The 23388-nt window shown below is 46.5% G+C and overlaps 1 protein-coding gene across 1 annotated transcript in view; it reads left to right on the top strand.

The window, feature by feature from the left end:
* LOC119440028 (cholinesterase) overlaps positions 1-23388 on the top strand; it is a 32633-nt gene that overhangs the window by 4008 nt on the left and 5237 nt on the right. The window contains exons 3-6 of the mRNA XM_037704974.2: positions 1357-1697; positions 3102-3333; positions 6432-6617; positions 18617-18895. Coding sequence (XP_037560902.2) covers positions 1357-1697; positions 3102-3333; positions 6432-6617; positions 18617-18895 — 1038 coding nt within the window. The remainder of the gene's footprint in view (positions 1-1356; positions 1698-3101; positions 3334-6431; positions 6618-18616; positions 18896-23388) is intronic.

The following is a 23388-nucleotide window of genomic DNA, read 5'->3' as shown; positions in this document are numbered from 1 at the left end:
ATTTACGGTCGTCGCCGATGGAACGCGCCATGCGGTACAAGAGCCTGAGGCCGAATTACAAAGCTTTTCGCTCATAAGTCGTCTATAGTCGGTGACAACCTACGAATTACATCTCCATTGGCTGCGCCGTCAGGTACGTCGTTCTCTACGTCGGACGCAAGCGCGCGCGCCATTGGCAGTGCCGTTAGTGATGTCGTTCTCTGCGTTGTACCTGCAGGCTGCTCTGCCCGCAACACCGGATCCTCGGCTCGCCGTTGTCGCCTACGTTGCATATCTCGAGTTAGCTCGGCGTCGTGGTTAGCAGCATCCGCCCGCCATTGACGCTTGCGTTCCACTTCGCGATTTCAACGTCTACGTTTCGTCGCAGCCGAAGACAATTAGCCACTCGAGAAACTCCCGCCGAAAGCGGGCGTTGGCCCCAGCGAACGCGTTCCCACCATTGCCACGTTGACGTGGCTGTGCCCGCAACGCCGCCTCGTCGGCTCGCTGTTGTCGCATGCGTTCCATATCTCGAGTTAGCTCGGCGTCGCGGTTAGCAGCATCCGCCCTCCATTGGCGCTTGCATTCCACTAGAAACACAAACATGTACCTAAGGTGTCCTTTGCTCTCACAAAGGACACCTTAGTTACTTCTTCGGAAGCATTTGTCTTTTATTTTGGGCATATAGCTATACTTCTAAAGCCATTGCAGTGAGAATATATTGAAGAAACACACCCAGGAAGGAGTTTCGCACCCGTCCTTGGACGCATAGCGCCGCTCTCCAGTTCTATTTCATATAGCCTCAGATTCTCTATGTGTTCAGTAAGGATGTCGAGTCCAAAACAGGCACCGCAGCCACGCCATTCTACCATCCAAAAAGATTGCAATGACTAGTGACAGATGACTCTGGCACTAAGTACTGGTATACTTGACTATAATCTGGCCCCCTTTAGAGGTATGTATCTGTACAAAGTAAACAAAAAATATAAGTATGGAAATAGGCATTGTCATTGAGTCGTACGGTAGTGCCAGTTGAGATCGCATTGTAAAGGAAACACGTAAATCAGTATCCGAATTCCATTTTGTTTTGTCATGCTGCACTTTAAATGGATATATATTAGCTTATCTTCATGGTCACGACTTTCGCAGTACGCTCTTATATTTATTAATGCTCAAGAAACTGCGCCACAGTTACAAAATTTGCCCTGTTTAAATGCTGATGAGTTACTTGTGAAAACAACAAGTTAGGACATTTCTTTGTCTGGACAATAAAAAATAACAAACTAAATCTCTCTCTGCTAGATTGGTTAAGAATCACATGGAATATAGTATGCCTTCACTGGCTTAAAATAAAATGTTTGGTGTTCTGGCCCGCAGACGGGCAGCAACAACGACCCTCAATACGACGGCCGTGCCCTGGCCGCCTTAGGTGACGTTGTCGTCGTAGTTCCCAACTGGCGGCTGGGCGTGCTTGGATTCCTTAGCCTGACTGGGAACGACGACGTGCCCATCAATGCCGGCCTGCTGGACCAGGCCGAGGTACTTCGCTGGACGGCGAAAAATGTGGACGCCTTTGGTGGCAACAAGTCCGACCTTGTGGTCGTCGGCCATGGGTCCGGCGCCTCTGCTCTCGCTTACCACCTGATGTTGGGCCAGGGTCTGAGTGACGTCGCTCCCATCCTGAAGGTTGCTTTCATGAGCGAGAGCCCAATGACCAGGTGTGGTGTCTTCGTCCTGATATTGCGACTCGCGTACACTGTATAACTTAGCTGTGCCTGAGCCGGTATCATTGCTGGGTATTTCGTAGGGCTGTCTTTATCGTTTCTGCGAAAGATAATGATAAGAAGGTAGTAGGGTGAAATATGTGTAGTGTATCAGTGCTGTCTTGCAGATCTGATTCACTTTTCACAGCGGAGCTGTTCAAGCCGGCCGTAATTTGTGCCGCGAGCCGCAAAACCTCGCCGAGATATGACGTCACTGCCTTGCCTAGCAACCCCTTACCAGCTGTGCGATAGCTTCGCGAGACTCCGCGCCTAGACACTGCGCGCAGCGCGTCTGCTCCGGTTGCCATAAACGTTCCGTGTAGCAGGTGTGAAGGCGGGGTTGCTAGTGTGCGGGCGGTATATAGTAGCAGCCATGGGGAAACCGAGGAAGAACCACACAGCCCGAGTTCTTAAGAGGTTGCTTTCCGGGAATTATGCCGTTTGGCCAAACAAGAATACAGTCGCCGGCGTCGAGTTGATCCTGCACAGAGAGCCGAGGAAGCCTTAGCCAAGCGACGGCACAGAGTCGAAGGTGCGCCTCGCGTCTCCTAGCTCCTGCAACGCTCCTTCGCTGCCGCGCCAGCGATGGCGTCACTGCGCGTTGCGTAGCGCAGCTTGCAACACCGACACTACGTTCCAATGTCGACACCGCGTTCCAGCAGACCCGCTCTGTCAATGCGGTCGCCTTGCAATCACTTACCCAGCTTCGCCCAGCCATGTCATTGCTTCGCGACGCAATTCTTGATTTGTTTAGTCATGACAACACTTTGTGAAACTTGGCCATGGCGTCACACTGATTATAAAGATCATGTCGCCACGACGGCGACACACCCTACACTCGTAGACTTCGCACTGAGTAAATGTAACGTGGGACGACCAAAGAAATACAAGACTCCCGAAGGAGAAGCTGCTCAGCTAGAAGCTCGTCATGCCGCCAGCTGAGAACGAATGCGGCGATTGCGTGCTAATCCGGTGTATCACGCAGAAGCCGCTGCTGCTAAACACGCCAAGACTAGTAAAACCTGGAAGAAGCTAGATCGATCACCAGCTCCGCCGTTTACTCCAACCAAGTTCCTAATCATCCTAAACTATCGGTGCAAGTGGGACGACAGCCGCAAAGTCGGTATAAGCGGAATCTTTGGCAAGTACTAGTTTCTGAAAATGCTGCTAAGATTTAGAATTGCTATGAAAAATGTATATTAAGGGCATTTTGATTAGTTAAAACGTTATCCGGTTTGCCGTTTATTTTCTTGCACCGACTGATACGTCACGATCACGTCCAACGACATCCACGAGAGTTCGGTATCTTATTGCTATTTACTATAGAGGAAGCCACCATTGCTTACGAACTTCGCGCAGGTATCCGGTGCCGAACCGAGGCCGGGAGAGCGACTACAGCGAGTACGCGAACGCGTCGGTGCGACATCTGTGCGAGGAGGCAGAGCAGAATAAGTCGAGCTTGCTGACCTGCCTGCGCCGGCTTCCAGTGGAGGAACTCCTGCGAAGGCAGCGTGGAGATCCGCGAGAGCTGCCCCAGTTCTTTCCCGTGCTGCCCGTGATGTGGCCGACCACGTTGTGGAAAGAGCTCAAGGTTAGCCCGGTACGCTTCATGAGTGTCACTATGGACGACGCGGCATTTGGAAGATGCAGATTTCATAGAGGAAGACTTCATAGGTGTAAAGGGATAGCAGAAAGACTTCATAGGTATAGAGGGATAGCACGAAAGGTTCGAACCGTACCCGACGCGGAATTTTATCCAAAACTGAATGCGAGACCGAACCAATAGTTATAGAACGTGCCTTAACCGGAACCAAACTTTAACAAACAAAAAATTGATAACAGTTGCCGGTTCAGCACGGAATGGTTCAAGCATAAAGGGTGCCCAAAAGTGAATATGGGTGCTCAGTATATAAGCGATTCTTCGAAATATGTAGGTTTCGAGTCTTCACATCCCACGAAAGCAGATTGTTACGAGTCCCCTGCGATTTACCATTCACGTGTGCGACAATGGGGACAGATCTAAGCAGAGACGCTTACACTTCTGAACTCAGTCATGTTATTTCTGTCCCTCGGCCGAAATATCGATTCAGGGGCTGCAGAGAATAACCGTTTTTGTTGAAGCTGCCAATTAAGCTTTTATAAGTCAGCTATCTACTATTACTGACAAGCCGTAAAATGAACATACCAAGATACACGGATGAAAAAATGATGTTGTTCTGGAAAAGGGAAAACGAATGAATTCATTAGTACAGCTTCTTGTAAGGATAACATTATGGTCACTAATTCGAATGCCTTCAACATCACAGTGCGCAGAAACACGGCGCTTAATGGCATGGGAAATTCGCGTTTTGTTTCGTCCATGATTCAAGTACGTTTGGTGCTTCCAAGCAGATAACAATGCTCAAAACATTCCTGGGTATAATGTGCGTGCTTTGGACTTTTTGGTCCACGCTTAGTCAGCGCAACACTCTGCGCCACGTGCAGTTGTGTAGGAAAGAACGTCGCTCTATTTAACACAAACTATACTTGGTCATTGTTCAGAAGCATCAATGTCCCCACCTGCTCTTACATTAAAAAAAAAACAGACAAGTGAGCGAGATGTGAATTGTTAGCTTCATTCTTCGCTATAGACTAGAAGTTTTGAGTTGTAATTTATGTAATACAATGTGAATGTGAGCTCTTTCCGACAACGTAAAACGTACAAAAGGTGTACAAAAAATCCAGCATGCAACTGCACGACCGCTGTTCGCGTTGTCGGCATCTCAACACCCGGATCTACGTTGCATCCACATGGACCATTCTTTTAGTTTCATTCCAATACTATAGGGGAGTACAACAGTTCTTGCAGTGTACAGGGAAAAAAGGTTGACGGAAATCGACAGTTGTCCAAATAATGCTGGTTTCGCCAGACCGCTGTTGCGCAAACGATCTAATTCCGTAGCAAACACAAGGAGGAAGTAACTTACGCACAAACTTTACCAGCCCGTCTCCTGTTAGGCAGCCTCTGCATTCGCTCTACCGATTTAGACACAGATATCGGATACTCAACCCATCTCAACGTGTTTCGATCACTTAAAAAGAATGAGCTGTGCTATCGTGCTTTCGTAGTGCCTGTTAGCTATATCAAAGAGCACCACTAAATAGATTTGGCACGTGCCCTTCCTCTTTTTCACAACCTTTCAATGTCATCGTGCACGAAATGTGGTCGTATGGTATTACATTTGGTGCACGTGTACCAAATGATGTAAGCAAGCCCTTTAATGCCGAACAGACTCCACGAAGCTCTTTGTTTCACATTTTTTTACAAATTGTGAGTACATTCCATATTTGATTCTGCATGCGATTGTCATTTTCTGGTATATTTTATCCAATTGAATGAAAAATTTGCACTATTCAAACGCCCCTATAAATTTCTACTGCGGCTGTGGGCCAGGAAGCCCATTCATTCCTCCTCCTGAAAAAACCTGCGCATACGCCATGCGGACAACTCAACAGCACTGTGCAACCTGTAGTTTGCTGTTCTGAAGCGGTTCGCAAACCATTTCAGTGTTGCGAACCATTACACCAATTTTATTTCTGCGAACCAGAACTAAACCAGAACGAATCTGGAGTGCGTTGAATCCGAACGCTAACCGAAGCGGTATTTCTTTATGTTCGGCACCATGAATAGAAGACCTCAGTCGGGTGCCAACGTTACCACACAGGACTGTGCAAAATGCACACTAGCCTTTTTGACAAATTGAAGTGAAGTTTAAGTTTTGATAGCTTGAACAACCGAATCATCAACATTGTATTGATATAATAGGTTATTTATGATTCATAAAATTTTGTTACAGTGCTCTAGTTAGTCGGCATTTTTCGGGTCCGCGTCCGTTAGCAAAAATGGAGGCATATCCTGGGGGCCGTGTGATGCCGGGCCGACCCGCGGCGAAGGTGAACCAGGCTTCCAGCACTCAGAAAATTGAAGCGAAAAGTGGGTACACTGCTTGGAATCACGCATACAACATATAGAACACCATTCGTTTCAATAAAACACAACCGCAAGACAAGCATCCGAACCACACATTTGATGACTATCCCACGAGAAATTCATAAGGGCGTTCTATGCCGCCTCTCGACGCAGGCGTCCGCGGCGTAGTGGTTTCAATATGGGCCTCTGTACTAGAGGTCCTATGTTCGGGTCCTGTAGTCGAACATTTTTAACAATGTTTACTTATTTATTAAACACTACTTTGTAGAAAATGACGAGTTTACAAAGTCACTAAGCCGTTTGAAGCCAGAAGGACGAAGTTTAGGCAAATCCATGTACTTCCCATAATTCCCAAGCTGACTGAACCATCCCGATTGCAGCTCCCGGGTACACACTCCCGTTGCAGCAATGCTGTGGGTAGGCCACACAGAATTAGGGTTCCCGAGGAACCACAACGACCTCAAAGCGATTATCACTGCCATTGCTCTGAAATAATATGACATTTTATACAACTGTCAGCAGGTGTATAACGGTATTGCACCAGCTTCGCTGGACAACCACTTTCGCAGGGCCGGCGAGTAAATTATTGCTTTTTGTCTGCACAAATCTACTCTCGGTGGCCAGAAATGAATGCGCACGAGTTCCTTTCGTTTCCTTTGGTACGTAATGGTGTTTGGGCTTTATGGAGATAAATAGCCAGTAAAACACTGCACTCGCAGGTGCCTCGCAACGTGACGGTTCTGCTGGGATTCTCAGAGTACGAGGGGCCAGACTTGATGCACTTCTTCCAACGCTTCTTCCGCCTGGGCGAGGAGCGAGACCTGCGCGAGGTTGTGCGTTCCATCCTCGCGGTGCTTCGCTTCTCGTCCGCTGAAACCACGGCCATCCTGGAGCACTATCCTGAGGTGAGCTGTGCAGAGTTTGTCTGCCACTTTGGAACACAGTGGTAGCTCCTATCAGATGCACCCCCCTCTCAAGCCCGCTATCTATACTTGGTAGTTCAGATTATCGTAAAAGGAATTTTTCATTACGAGGCACTGAGATGAAATGGAAGGAAACTGAACGAAATTCACAAAGCTTATCATTCGCAAGGACTCAGGTTCGTAAAGGTTACTAAAGGCTAATAATTTAGGGAAGGTCTTCAGCTTCAGCGCTATTCATAAACACGACGCGCAATTGGATCTTTTCATGGCAAGTCGTATCGAAAGTGTCGACGAGCGTGTTGTCCCTGTAAAGTTGACACTCGCCTATTTATGCACTTGCCGAAAGTTCGGACAGGCAAGTAAAGTGGAATGTCTCGCGAGCCGTGTGGAGATCTTCACTTGCAGGTCATAGGAGCGTGCGTCGGAAACAGCGTTAGTGGCATGTACCAATCTAAGTGCGCGCCTCCTATATCAAATCCTGAATTACTTTGGAGTGGCTTCAATCAAGCCAACTTCGTGGGTTGGGTCCGGCTGCAGCTGCGGTCTGATGGAGACTGGTTCACTTTTTATTACCAGATTCGATAGGAAACATGACTTTGGAGAGATTGCTCACTTAGGTTGACTAGCACAGTTGCGAGCGCAAGAATGATTCTATAATTGTTTTATCTGCTTGAAAGCGATATTCACTCCCATAAAATATTCATTGAGAAATAACAGTGGTCCAAAGAAAGAACGACGCTGGAGCCAACGCTTCGACAAGGTGTTTTCTCTTGGCTACAATTATGTGATGTTGAAAAGATGGTGACCATGATGGGTTTCCGGCTCGGGAACTCGCTTACAGTTGGTGCAGCAAAAACAATAGCCTTTGAGATTGGTTTCTGTTACTCGTACGGAGTCGTCGCTAAGGTGGCTCGACACGGCGGCTCCGGAAGTAGACACCTCCCTGTCATGAGTAAGACGCCGGCGGCGCCATAAAAGAAGAAAAAGACGATGTGAGCGGAGCGTTCGGAACGGCACGAGCTCTCGAGGCGCGTGAGCCGAGCCGTAATCGAGGGATGAACGGCGCTGTCTGAGGATTATCGACGTGGTTCCGGGCCAGGAAGGTCGCATCGCCAGCACCGCACTGGCGACGGGAGACTTGGGGGTCTGGCCGAGTCCGTGACGTTGGCCGTCCAAGGCGTGGCCGTCGACCTCGGCAAGTTCGGGCGAGGCTCCTGGACGAGCTGCAGCTTCTCACGGCAGGACCAGGCACCCCAGAGAGGTTCCCCCTTCTGCGGCAGACCGGCACGATTGATTCTCCTCGGGACGCCACGTCAGCACTCTTGAAGGAGTTGGAACACGTCCCGACGCTAGGCCTAGGCAGGTAGGCCTAAGCTACGGCGACCGCCATTGCGGACGAGCCGACGAGCGCAGCACCGATGAAGCACCGGCGAGCTCCCTACCGATAAAGAGACGACGCGCCGACGGCAAGGCAAAAGCATCAACGAGTACACCTACTGCTGGAAGAAAAGGGCCGACGAGCTTCGGACTCGGACAAACGTGCAACGACGAACGCAGCAAGGTGACTCTTATTTGTAGCGTCGCAGAAATAAGACAGGGTTGCCTGACTCGGAAGAGTTAGCCGTCACGGACGCGCATAGGCGCCAAGTAGAACGTTTTGTATAGTAGGCTTTGTACATTAGTTTGTATCTTGATTAGTCTTTCTTCCCGTAGTGTGCTTGATTTTTAGTTTTGGTTTTGAGTGTGCGTGTTATTAAAAAATCTGTTTGCTGTGTCTCCATCCGTCTTCCTTCTCCATCTCGTCTAACACCCGCCCGCCTCCGAGATCGGTGACAACAAAACACATCACAATTGGCGAGCCTGCCAGGATCCGTTCCCGGATTCTATCTTAGCCCAGTCACCGATACTCGGCAGTAGCAAAGATGGAGTGGGAGCGTTTGGCGGCAATAGCAAAGGATTTGAATATGTCTAAGGATGAGGCGATGACATTCTTCGAGTACACTCGACAAGAGAAAGAGAAGGAGCATGAACGAGCACGCGTAGAGCGTGAACAACAGCACAAAAGCGAAAAGGAAATTCTAGAACTCAAGATAAGACTAGCGGAGATGGGCGCGGGTTCTCGCGAAGGCACAAGTTCACCCGGATCGGCGTCATCCGACTCAGCTGCTTCCAGACCAAAGAGAATTTGCCCTAGAAAATTAATGGCTCCTTTTGACGAGCGAAGAGATGACTTGGATGCATATTTGCATCGGTTCGAGAGAATAGCCATCGGGCAAGGCTGGGAGAAGAGCGAGTGGGCTAACGCCTTAAGCCTATGTTTGGTGGGTGAAGCGTTGAGTATATATGGGCGTATGTCAGCTGAAGAATCACTAGACTACGACAAGGTGAAGAATACTTTATTACAGAGATTCAGGTTGACGGCAGAAGGGTTTCGAGAGAAGTTTCGCTCATGCAAGCCAGAAGACTCGGAGACAGGCAAACAGTTTGCGTGCCGACTAACTAACTACTTTGAAAGGTGGATAGAGCTTTCAGAGACTGACAAAACGTATGACGCAGTTCGTGACAAAGTCGTAGGTGAACAATTTCTGGCCAGGTGCAGTAACAGTCTGGCAATATTTCTCAAAGAAAGAAAGTTGCAAACAGTAAAGCAGATGGCCGAACAAGCCGAACAGTTTGTAGAAGCACAAGGGTTGAAGAATTTGGGAAAGAGTGATAAAGATACGCACGCAGCAGCGGTAGAAGAGGTGAAGAATCAAGGACAAATGAACAGACCAAGGGGACCGCAGAGGTGTTTCCTATGTAATCGGTTGGGTCATGTAGCGATGAACTGTCGAGTGAGAGATAATCGTCACGAAGCACCGGTAGTTTGTCAGTTGTGCCATAAGAAAGGTCACAGAGCAGATGAATGCAGGACTAGTTACATGGATCAGACTGCATGCATTATGAGCACAAGAGAGGATGGACAGAGAGGACAGAACATGCCTGTAGTGGAAGGCGAGGTAGAAGGGCACCAAGTTACAGTGTTGAGAGACACAGGAGCAAATACCATTATAGTGAGGAAAAGTTTAGTGCCGCATGAAAGCATGACCGGATACTTTAAACCAGTGATCTTGGTAGACAGGTCAGTCAAGTATCTGCCAGAGGCACAGATCCAAATATCGACACCCTTCTATACAGGACTAGTCACAGCTAGATGTGTAGACGATCCCCTCTATGATTTGATTGTGGGAAATGTACCGGGAGCGAGGAAAGCAGATGACCCCGACCCAAATTGGAAGAGGACCGAGAAGGACGTAGAAGAGAAGGAATGCTCAGAAGCGCAAAAGGTGGAAATGCAAGACACAGACGTAGCCGCTGTAGTACAAACACGAGCAAGTAGCAAGGGCATCAAACCTTTGCCAGCATTGCAGGTTACGGCCGTGAAGGGGTTAAATATAACGGTAGCAGAGTTTCGAGAATTGCAGAACAAGGATGAGTCGATAAGAAAGTGTGAACAGAAGATAGGAGAACGGGTGCAAAGGAAAAGGAGTCGGACAGTAGCGGAGTTTATAAAGAAGAATAATTTATTGTACCGGAGATGTATATTTAGTTCGGGTAGGGAAGTATTACAGTTGATGGTCCCAAAGGAGCTGAGGGATATAGTGCTAAAGATTGGACACGATAGTGTAATGGCAGGTCACCAGGGAATCAAAAGCACGCTAGAAAGGATAACGGAAGAGTTCTTTTGGCTGGGAGTGCAGAGTGACGTGAAACGATATGTAAAAGCATGTGACGTATGCCAAAAGACGATGGCTAAGGGGAAAAACGAGGAGAAGACTGGTGTTTGTTTGGCGATTGCCCATGACAAGGACATAGGATTGACGATAGAGCCAACCAAGTGTGAGATAGGCTACAAGGCTAGGGAATTTGTGGGGCACAAGTTGGGAACGGGACGAGTCGAGCCCAAGGAGGATACACGAGATACGATACAAACAGTGGGCAGGCCCCAGGCAGAGAAACATGGTCGAGGAAGGATTTTCAGACCTACCCGAGCAAATAGAAGTTGGGCGGAGCGAGATGCAGTGTTTAACAGAGGAGCCCGTGTATATAAAGCTAAGCCGACGTATAACAGATATGATGAGAGGGAGCCTTACTTTCCACATATAGTACATTAAGGGACGACAGAACGTGGGGGCAGATTACATGAATGGGGCAATGGATTGACTAAACAGTGAGAACATAACGCGGACAAAACAAATGTACATATTTGAAGTGGCGCGAACAATGAACTCATGAGTGTTGTGAACAGTGCAAACAGTGAAATGTGTGCGACAGTGCAGTGAAGTGTGGTGATAATCGGTAAGCGCCGACGAAGCACAGAAAGGCACCCAAGTCACAAGAGTCAAGTTCGCCACCAAGAAAGAAGACGGACAGAAAGCAGTTTTTTCAGAAAAAACTCTTAAAAAGGGGAGCCATGTCATGAGTAAGACGCCGGCGGCGCCATAAAAGAAGAAAAAGACGATGTGAGCGGAGCGTTCGGAACGGCACGAGCTCTCGAGGCGCGTGAGCCGAGCCGTAATCGAGGGATGAACGGCGCTGTCTGAGGATTATCGACGTGGTTCCGGGCCAGGAAGGTCGCATCGCCAGCACCGCACTGGCGACGGGAGACTTGGGGGTCTGGCCGAGTCCGTGACGTTGGCCGTCCAAGGCGTGGCCGTCGACCTCGGCAAGTTCGGGCGAGGCTCCTGGACGAGCTGCAGCTTCTCACGGCAGGACCAGGCACCCCAGAGAGGCTCCCCCTTCTGCGGCAGACCGGCACGATTGATTCTCCTCGGGACGCCACGTCAGCACTCTTGAAGGAGTTGGAACGCGTCCCGACGCTAGGCCTAGGCAGGTAGGCCTAAGCTACGGCGACCGCCATTGCGGACGAGCCGACGAGCGCAGCACCGATGAAGCACCGGCGAGCTCCCTACCGATAAAGAGACGACGCGCCGACGGCAAGGCAAAAGCATCAACGAGTACACCTACTGCTAGAAGAAAAGGGCCGACGAGCTTCGGACTCGGACAAACGTGCAACGACGAACGCAGCAAGGTGACTCTTATTTGTAGCGTCGCAGAAATAAGACAGGGTTGCCTGACTCGGAAGAGTTAGCCGTCACGGACGCGCATAGGCGCCAAGTAGAACGTTTTGTATAGTAGGCTTTGTACATTAGTTTGTATCTTGATTAGTCTTTCTTCCCGTAGTGTGCTTGATTTTTAGTTTTGGTTTTGAGTGTGCGTGTTATTAAAAAATCTGTTTGCTGTGTCTCCATCCGTCTTCCTTCTCCATCTCGTCTAACACCCGCCCGCCTCCGAGATCGGTGACAACAAAACACATCACACTCCCATTGTCGAAACTGTGGCTCCAGCGATCTTGCATGTTTGCCCGCCGTTGATCACTTCAGGCTTCCAATTTCTTGTGAAGTTCTGCCTTGTTATTATTCTATTCAGATCCGTTACTTCACGGTGGAAGGCTCTCGCGTCGTTAATGTAAGGATACTGGTAATGCAACTGACGCAACTGTCAGCGGAATGAATCGAGCGCACACGGACGACGCCGATAAACACGAGAAACGAGCACAGATCGCGCTGCCGGAGTGCATTCACTCTGTCCATATACGTGAATAGACACTCCAGTTCCGGTACATTAGCATATCACAAGGAGCTGCTCACCGACTGTATACGCGTGCACGGGAATCGGTATACGTCCCGATGCTTCTGCACTGCAGCTCTTTTTCACTCTTATAATTTATATACAGAGCACAACTTTATCTGATCCGCTGCTTTTCCAACTTTTGTTACGAGTGCGCATTCAGGATAGCGCTCACAATGATGGGCTGTCACCATAGAGTTTTATGCTTGACTGTTTTACCAGAACGACAATATTTCTGGGTTTAATCCAGCCGTACACACAAAATTACTCCTCGAGGTCACTCGGGCAACGATTTCCAAATGGAGGCGTTGAAATGGCAATGCAAGGGCGTTTCAGGACATAAATTTCGCTTTTTTTTGGGTCACTGTACTGGTATTGCGTCCACACGAATGCGTCTTTGCGTCCTGGTTGGTGTGCCCACTATATTAGCTTGAATGACTAGCAAAACCATAGCTATACGTGTGCAATCGGGCTTAGAACAGTTACAGGGGTGCCGGTAGCTGGCAGACATTATCGAGCCTATTGATATAAACAGACCTAAAATTCAATGGAGTGATCGTGCATTTGTGAGAAAACATCACAGAGAAACACGCAAGCACACACAAAAACACACACACAAGCATGTACACACGTACATGCTCGTGTGTACGCACTTACACAAGCAAACAGAGAACGTATATCAACGAAGTCATCAGTAAGGAGTAGTTTACCAAGCAGATGATGAGCATGTAACAATTATGTCGTTACTGTTACATTGCACCAGATTACATGTGGCGGTACGTAACACACGCCAATGAATGTCAAAAGACAAGAAGGTAAACTTTATGTGTACAGGTTCACACTCTCGCGCGATGCCGCACACAGGCGAAGTGTTTTTGGAAGGAGCCCAGTTTATTTAGGTCGTGTTTCTGCAACTGGAAACATGTTTTGCGGGACACATATTGTTTTTGGAACTTTGTAAACTCTTCTGCAAATGGCGTGAATCGAAAATATACCGGGTATGTTAGGTTGTCGTTAACAGATGCATTAAAATCGCCTGTGGAATTTAGTACCGAATATAGTTATTGGTCATGAATATAGATGATGAAGTTAGGAAATTTGCAGGCGCAAATGCGCTATAGCGCAAGACAGGGGTAATTGGAGATTGCAGGGAGAGGCCTTCGTCCTGCAGTGGACATAAAATATAGGCTGATGATGATGATGATGATAGTTATTGAGCTGGAATACTCGAAAAAGTATACATTCGTTACACTGGAAATCAATACGCATAATTGTATAACAGAAAAATTTCACTAATTAACTCTTTTACTAATTACTTAAGCCCACATATTGGAGTACACGAATAGAAGGAATTGATTTTGCAAGTCACGGTTACTCGGAACGAATTGTTAAACTAGCACCAGTTTTGAAATAAGTGCAGTCAAACTGCTTACACTTACTTTTTTAACAAAGCGCATTTTTATACACTGAAGCTTCAAAGTAACTGGAACACCAATGCACTTCGTCGCAAACTTTGGGAACGCATATCTCGAAACTGGTGTCAACCTCAAAATTCATTGCAAGTGAATAGACTATAAAATTCATCGGATAGAATTAATAAATTGCAATATGTGGCGTCAGGTAATTAGTTCAAAAGTTAATTAGCAAAAAATTCTTATTAGTCAAATATTCACTTCCATACCTTATGCAAATAATGTCTGCCTCTAGTTCAAGAAGTAGAATTCTGCAACATCTCACAGGTGATCTTTTAAAACTCTGTTAACTATAAAATGAAAACACCCCGCATATATCGTTTTAAATGCGAGGCAATTCTTGGCCAACATTTGTTAGCTACTTTGATATCTATCTATCTAGCCGCCTACCACTTCGTGCTGTCATGGTAATTTCGTTAAATTGGTATCTACCAAGATTTTCATAGTATGACAGGAGTGTATGACGAACATAAGTGATAGGTCATGACATAACTGTCCTGACATGCGTGTCATGCAGGTCATGACAATGACCCAGCAAGAAACATTAACACTCAAAAACCACTGAAATGGGTTAAGATGTGGGTACTAAGTGAAGGAAACACTAAAGGACGCTAGTAGAAGTCATAGTCATGACCATGACTGAGCAAAACTGACAATGACTCAGGAAAAAAAGATTAACACTCAAAAACCACTGGATTCGGTTGGGACGTGGGCACTAAGTGAAGAAAAAACACAAGGATGCTGCTAGAAATCGTCGTCATCAGCATGACTCAGCATAAATGACAATGACTCAGCGAAAAAAAAAATAACACTCAAAAACCACTGAAATGGGTTCGGACGTGGGTACTAAGTCAAGAAAACACTACAGGATGCTGGTAGAAGTCATAGTCATGAGCATGACTCAGTAAAATGACAATGACTCAGTGAAAAAAGATTAACACTCAAAAACCACTGGAATGGGTTTGGACGTGGGCACTAAGTGCAGGGAACACTAACGGACGATGGTAGAAATCATAGTCATGCGCATGACCCAGCAAAAATGACAATGACTCAGCGAATAAGTATTAACACTCAAAAGCCACTGAAATGGGTTCGGACGTAGGTACTAAGTAAAGGAAACACTACAGGAAGGAGGCTGGTAGAAGTCATAGTCATGCGCATGACCCAGCAAAAATGACAATGACTCAGCAAATAAGTATTAACACTCAAAAGCCACTGAAATGGGTTCGGACGTAGGTACTAAGTAAAGGAAACACTACAGGAAGGAGGCTGGTAGAAGTCATAGTCATGAGCATGACTCAGTAAAATGACAATGACTCAGTGAAAAATATTAACACTCAAAAACTACTGGAGCGGGTTCGGACGTGGGCACTAAGTGAAGGGAAGACTAAAGGACGATGGTAGACGATGGACCATGGTAGATGAGTATGACTCAGCAAAAATGATAATGACTCAGCAAATAAATATTAACACTCAAAAGCCACTGAAATGGGTTCGGACGTAGGTACTAAGTAAAGGAAACACTACAGGAGGCTGGTAGAAGTAATAGTCATGAGCATGCCTCAGCAAATCGACAATGACTCAGCGAAAAAAGTATAGCACTCAAAAACCACTGAAATGGGTTCGGACGTGGGTACTAAGTCAAGGAAACACTACAGGATGCTGGTATAAGTCATAGTCATGAGCATGACTCAGTAAAATGACAATGACTCAGTGAAAAAACATTAATACTAAAAAACCACTGGAATGGGTTCGGACGTGGGCACTAAGTGAAGGGAACACTAAAGGACGATGGTAGAAATCATAGCCATGCGCATGACCCAGCAAAAATGACAATTACTCAGCGAATAATTATTAACACTCAAAAGCCACTGAAATGGGTTCGGACGTGGGTACTAAGTCAAGGAAACACTACAGGATGCTGGTAGAAGTCATAGTCATGAGCATGACTCAGTAAAATGACAATGACTCAGTGAAAAAAGATTTGACACTCAAAAACCACTGGAATGGGTTTGGACGTGGGCACTAAGTGCAGGGAACACTAACGGACGATGGTAGAAATCATAGTCATGCGCACGACCCAGCAAAAATGACAATGACTCAGCGAATAAGTATTAACACTCAAAAGCCACTGAAATGGGTTCGGACGTAGGTACTAAGTAAAGGAAACACTACAGGAAGGAGGCTGGTAGAAGTCATAGTCATGCGCATGACCCAGCAAAAATGACAATGACTCAGCAAATAAGTATTAACACTCAAAAGCCACTGAAATGGGTTCGGACGTAGGTACTAAGTAAAGGAAACACTACAGGAAGGAGGCTGGTAGAAGTCATAGTCATGAGCATGACTCAGTAAAATGACAATGACTCAGTGAAAAATATTAACACTCAAAAACCACTGGAACGGGTTCGGACGTGGGCACTAAGTGAAAGGAAGACTAAAGGACGATGGTAGACGATGGACGATGGTAGATGAGTATGACTCAGCAAAAATGATAATGACTCAGCAAATAAATATTAACACTCAAAAGCCACTGAAATGGGTTCGGACGTAGGTACTAAGTAAAGGAAACACTACAGGAGGCTGGTAGAAGTAATAGTCATGAGCATGCCTCAGCAAAACGACAATGACTCAGCGAAAAAAGTATAGCACTCAAAAACCACTGAAATGGGTTCGGACGTGGGTACTAAGTCAAGGAAACACTACAGGATGCTGGTATAAGTCATAGTCATGAGCATGACTCAGTAAAATGACAAAGACTCAGTGAAAAAACATTAATACTAAAAAACCACTGGAATGGGTTCGGACGTGGGCACTAAGTGAAGGGAACACTAAAGGACGATGGTAGAAATCATAGCCATGCGCATGACCCAGCAAAAATGACAATGACTCAGCGAATAAATATTAACACTCAAAAGCCACTGAAATGGGTTCGGACGTAGGTACTAAGTAAAGGAAACACTACAGGAAGGAGGCTGGTAGACGTCATAGTCATGAGCATGCCTCAGCAAAAGGACAATAACTCAGCGAAAAATATTTACACTCAAAAACCACTGGAACGGGTTCGGACGTGGGCACTAAGTGAAGGGAACACTAAAGGACGATGGTAGAAATCATAGTGATGAGAATGACTCAGCAAAAATGACAATTACTCAGCGAAAAAATATTAACACTCAAAAGCCACTGAAATGGGTTCGGACGTAGGTACTAAGTACAGGAAACACTACAGGAGGCTGGTAGAAGTCATAGTGATGAGCATGCCTCAGCAAAATGACAATGACTTAGCGAAAAATATTAACTCCTGAGGACTCATGACATGAATGTCATGTCATGCGTGTCGTGTAGGCCATATAAGAGCCGCCTACGTCTTCGTACTCTCATGGTCGTTTGGTTAACTTGGTAGGCTATCCGCCCTCTGCTACGCATAACATCGATTCCCACAGGGCATGGGATCTGCCGGCTTTTTTCAAGCTGTCTTTACTATAGGCGGCTCTTTAGCCAGTATTCTTACGTCTATGAAAATTAGACAAATTTGGAGCACACCGTTTTTCCAGCACGGTTTAGCACCCATGAAAGTTTGCACGAAAGCGAGAGTTAACGAGAATCCTGATCAAAGAAGGCCTCAGCAGTATAATATTGGTTCGGAAAGCTAGTCCGTATTGTGTTACCTAAATATTTTAAATAACTTATGGGGTTAAAGTGACAGAACCGCGATGTAATCATGGGTCACCTCATAGTGGGGGACGCCGGAAATTTCGACCACTTGAAGACCCAGTACACGGAACATGGTGAGGACCCAGCACCTCGGCGGGTATCGTTTCACTCCAGCCGAGCATAATATTTTGTATGTTATGGAGAAAATTGACTTTTGAACAGCGATTGCTTCCAACTCGTTGATGTTAGCTGATACCCAATGTATACGAACAAACGTCCATACTCACAAAACGTTCTTACGTTACAATGGCTTATATAGAAAATTTCATCCAATCTGAATCTTGACACAGGATATGTATTTATAAATGGCCTTCAATGGCAAAGAGCACTTACGAGCAAAAGCGTGTGCGAATTGGGACCCAAAGGCTGCAGCTGACCGATTCAGTAGCTTACGAGATCGGTACTACCGTGTTTACTGAACCACTGAAATAATGACTCATACGACGCTTCGTTGTTGTGGTACTGTAGCGCCCGTGAGCCTCATGGTTATACAGGCGTGGTCATTTCCTGAAAATAATATCTGCTCAAAATGCTACGCGGAGCAAATGAGGAATTAAAACGCATTCTACAAGCATGCACGTGGCTTCTTAAAAAAATGAACTGGGTCTAAATTATCGCGCAAGCTTATGATGAAAAAGCTGAGCGGTCACAAGCCATGGTTTAAAATTAATGAGCACCCAAACGTGAAGTAACAGTGGCGTTTGACGCTGACACGAAGCTACATAGCGTGCTAACATCTGCAACCGAGTCTGATCGAAGGAAACAGCTGGGGGCCCGTAAAGCCCGTGTACTGTCTGCACCGATCGAGCCGCTAAACTCAATATGGTAATTAAGTCCCCTGGAGGGCGAAGATTCAAAGAGCTATTTATTTTATCCAAACACTTTTTTGCGTTACCTACATACCTGTCAGACAGGCACATTAAGCTCACCAAATGTATGGAACCATCCAAATATCTACTCCTCCAATATCTGTATTGGTTTTCGTGTACTGCACGTTTGTGTTGTTAACAGGGACAGTATAATAGTGGCGCTAAATGTGACGCTAAATGTTCTATGCCTTATGCGCAGAAACTATAATGAATGTGTGCTTTGCGGTGCATGCTCCGCGCTGCGGTGTATGAACAGGGCGATGCGAACACCAACTGGGTCGAGCAGCTGTTGTCCGACCTGCTGGCCGTGTGTCCGGTGCGCTTCTACGCTGAACGCCTGCGCGCCTCGGGCAACACCGTGCATGGCTACGTGCTGCATTGCAAGAACGTAAGCGGACCGTGCATCCAACCGCCTAGGGACTACGCCGCACGGCTGCTTTTCGGGTCCCCTCTGGTGCTGGACACGTCGTCTCTAGGAGGAGCAGGCGCTGAGCCAACGTGTGATCGGGCGTTGGGCGCATTTCTTCAAGACTGGGTGAGTGGACGGGATGGGGACGGGGGGGGGGGGGGGCGCCAGGGGCGGGGCTCTTTGCGTGTGTTGCTGTTAATTTCCCAATCGTCGTAACAGACAGTAGTGGCGTATACATGAATGATGACGAGTGGCGTATCTAAACGCACTTCTAGCACATCACACCCATGCAATGTGCGGCAATGGTCTAGGCAGGGCGAATCGCATTATTGCAGCAGGAGAGGGTAGTTTGGAATAAAGTAGGTTGTCTCGCGCGGTGAATGTAAAAGTTGGCGTACCTCATAAAGGGAGAGGAGAGAAAAATTAGACGGATGTCGCCGTGTACTATACTCCATTTACCCGCGGAATGCAAAACGCCGAAAACAGCTTTCGGCTTTTTCCAGAGAGAGTTGAATGCGTTAGGGGCGCGCTTCAATATAAAAGCGCTGTTCGCTCATGCATGACGCGTTAAAGACAATGCTATCCCGGTTGAAGGGCTGCTCACGTGTTTTTTTTTCTTTTGTCGTATTTATATGTCCTTTATTTCCTGATGCGAAAAAAAAAGTGATTGCGAAACAGGTTGGAATTTAAATACGAATTGAACGTTTCCTAAAGCCATTTGCAATTTCCTCGTTAGAAATTCGTCTCTACTTTTGGGACGTGTGGAATTAGTAATTGGTGTAATTGCGCAATTGAATTCAGAATGCAAATGTTTTGCGAGGCTGTGCGAGCGTATACCTTTAGTCGCATCCTTCTAGAGCGTAACGTGCTATTTCTAAATCTTCGATAAAATGTCAATATCGATAAAAAATATAAATAGCGATAACCGTAGATTTAGAGAAATTCAAAGCTTTCTGCTGCGTGGATCGCCCAATGTTGCCTAGTGACCTGGAAGATGAAATTATGCGCTGAAAGCTTTAGTGACTACTGTGCAAGAGATGATCTGCGCTGCAATTCTTATTTTACTTAGGACAGTTTTAAGAAGCTTCTGTCACAAATGCACGAAATAACACAAGACAGAATTATATAAACAGAAAGTGCTAGATCCCAGCAGGAAACAATTCGGAACTTAACGAAGACAGCTGCAGTAGTGCGTGAATCCACAGTGAACTCATTCTCACTTGTTCTTCTTTTTTTCTGGGGTTTTACGTGCTAAAACCAGTTATGATTATGAGGCACGCCGTAGTGGAAGGCTCCAATATAATTCTGACCACCTGGGGTTCTTTATTATGCACTCATTTGAGCCTCCCGGTAGAGTGAGGCGATCGCTTCAGTCGCTCCATCGGAAAACACCGCCTTAGATCTGATTGCTCCGAGTGCGATTTTCCTTTAGTTACCACATTAGACAGATTGGAACAATACTGGCCCAGACAGACGTCTTGCATCACAGGAACAGTGAGTATACAGTCGATTATTTACTTCATAACCAAAAAAGCCAATGCAGCATCGAAGAAACGGATTCTCGACGTACTTTGTTTGCCAAAAGTTTATGATCTACGTTGCCTGGGACCGCCATGCGAAATACAGGCTGTTTACGGGAGATTTTTTTACGCTAGGTTGCAACACTATGAGGATTAAATATAGCTCTCGTACCCGCTATCTATGAGGTCTGGAGCGCTAGCACTACGAGACTATTACCACACATTCTAACGGCATAAACGTAAATGGGGAAGTCGCAGAGTAGGCTGTATACTTTTGATAAAAGCTGTACATGTTCGCAATCGCCTGTCTCTCACAGGTCGCTGATACATCCCAAATCCCAAAGGGTGTGTTTGAGAATGTTTTCTGCATATTTCGTGTACGTAACATCAAAATTGGATATGATTGAATGAAATAAAATTTGTTAGTACCCTCGTCTCAATTTAGTTTTCTTTGAATGCAGATGGCTCGCTCCGCCAATGGGCTCAACGAAGGAAGGAGGCATTGATATGGACATAATGTCGCTAACGCACCCTACGGCGACATGGGCACCGGACCTGCGTAGAGAAGAGTGCCACAAACTCCGGCCCTACTTCTCAGCTTTTATGGAGTGATTGATGAGAGAAGCCATGGATTGGCTGCCATTTGTGTACTTGCAGTTATAATTGCAATAACTTTACTAGTTATCTTATGCTGTTTTTTTATCGCGTGGTCATTTGCAGAAGCGTGTGACTTCCACTAGCCCGTTATTTGAACTTTTGCGCTATATGCCACAATGCTTAGTTTGTTTTGTACGGAATTTGTATGCGAGAATTTGCTCTTTAGTCCAACACTTGCAGAAATTATTGAACTGGTCAGCACGTTGGTACTCGTATACTTCTGATTTATGGGCTCTTTGAAATAGGAGCGCTAGTTTTTGCTCGTATACGTGTGCATCATCGACTGACCAAGGACTGTTCGCAGAACTTGTGACGCTGTGCCATTGCAGAGGAGCAGCATAGCTACCTCGCCCTTGAGAGGATTTAAATGTTGACTGGACCTGCTTTCGTACTAGCATCGCCGGCAGAGGCCAAACAATGCACAAAACTATTATGTACAACTGCGGTATTTGCATCACACAACTCCGACACTGAAAGTTCAAGCTTTAAGGCATTCGATGCACTGTGGAATTCAGCTTAATAAAGTCAAGTAACCGTGGTTTGGTCTGCTGTAGTTTTTAGGAGATGAAGACATAGCCAATGAGTGGGACCAATTGACAGATTCGTCTCAGGCCGTTGTGTTGGGGAGTGGGCGGCCCGGTGCGGCATGGTGCTTTGGATGTTTCATAGGCAGCGGGCTTGTGTCCCGTTCCATCTCGCTGTGCGCATTGACTTGTTAGCTCGTCCCGAGCTGTGCTTCAGAACAGGGACAAGCTTTCGTATACGGAGGCGCTTCGACGAAAAAATTGTCGGTATATCTAGCAAGGCTAGACCTGCTGGCCGCCAAGAACTTCTCCGTTTATTCGCTGAAAACAGAAGGATTGACAATAAAAGAAATTTGGTTGATCCCTCTTTCATAGGAATTGGTAGAACACGAAAGTGAAACGTGTCTTCATAGAAGCTGTTGCCTGTTTGCTTCATGAACTCACGGTACACTGCAGCGAAAGGCGCACAATCTGCGGCACGGCGACCGTGTTGCGTATGTGCTTCGCGCGCGGCGTTGAAATGCGCCAGGTACGTGTCTCAACGTGCTGACTTGCTCGCGAGAAATTGATAAGGGAGTTCTATTCCGCGTGTCTTCGCATGCGTCCGCGGCGTAATGATTTAAATGTCGGGCTTCTGTTCTAAGGTCCTGGGTTCGAATCTTACCTTCGGATAGTATTAATAACGTTTATGTTATTATTTATTACACAGTACATCGTTGGAAATGACTAGTTTACAAAGGCACGAAGCCGCTTACACTGGGTTCATTATTCTGTGGCTACACCGCGTTGGAGTCTCCACTGCGCTTTGACTACCGAAGCGCTCTGTGTGGGCGCTCGTTAGTGTCACTTTTGTGCCCGCAAAGAGAGGGAAAAAAATAAAAGGGGAAAGCCTGCTCCATAAAATAGGTAAAGCAGGCATAAAATCAATAAAAACAAAGAAAAAGGGGTCGCGCAGGCAAGCAAGAAAAGTTAGAGGAAAACCATTTAATGATTAAAAAAATCGGAGGCTAGCCGGACAGGTGACAGCCGCATAAAGCTGTATGATGTATCACAGGAAAGAGAAAAAGCCAGAGCGTAGTCTCCCGACTTGCTACATGAGTAGTAGGTGGTCTATATTTTTTCGGAAGGGATGCGCAATGATCCGCGGGCGGCCATTTTGCAGGTACAACGCTACCCGTGCAGAGATGTGAGCAGAGCAGGAGGTGGCCAGTCCGATGTAACTGTAGTTGTAATGCTGCAGAAAATGCTTTGGCATAGAAAAGAAAGTGACAGAAATACAAAGTAAGTAAATGCAGTAAAATAACTGAGGCTAGAATGAAGAAAAGAACCACAAAAGAACGAAGAACGGCAAGGGGACGAGGTGAATAATGTAAATGAAGCATCCAGCTTGAGCCAGCTAGCATGGGGAAACCCCGCCATGGTTGCCTTAAGCAGTGTAGATGACAAGAAACATGCAAAGGTAACGTGAGGTGGTGGAAAGAGATGAAAACGAGATGAATTATTAGGCGTCTGGGGAACAAGAAGGGGGAGGCAGAAGGAAAGGATAGAACAGAACGAACGTTATTGTCATGGTGCACTAATTCGCTTCACCGCACCTGGATGGCGGCACGTCACATCCGTTACATTCGTTGCAGGAAGTCATTCGTGAAAGCCGACATAAAACGCTTTCGTGTTAAAGAAACTCCGGAACAATATATTTTGCGATGACTGTCAACGTTAATGCGATCAGCTTTCAAGCAATGTCGTGAAACATCATATTGCTGTAGACACCTTAATTTAAAATCTGTAGTGGCCTTTCTGGGATTTCTATTTTTTCGCTATATGCGGCATACGCAGTCTCCTCGATCGGCACACAATGCTACGTCATGACAACGGCGGCATAATCGCCATTCTATGTCGGCATCATGATGACGACGGA

The sequence above is a fragment of the Dermacentor silvarum genome, chromosome 2 (genome assembly GCF_013339745.2).
Source record: "Dermacentor silvarum isolate Dsil-2018 chromosome 2, BIME_Dsil_1.4, whole genome shotgun sequence".
Lineage (NCBI taxonomy): Eukaryota > Metazoa > Arthropoda > Arachnida > Ixodida > Ixodidae > Dermacentor > Dermacentor silvarum.
The sequence above is the reverse complement of the archived record's forward strand: the minus strand, read 5'-3'. Positions and strand labels throughout refer to the sequence as shown.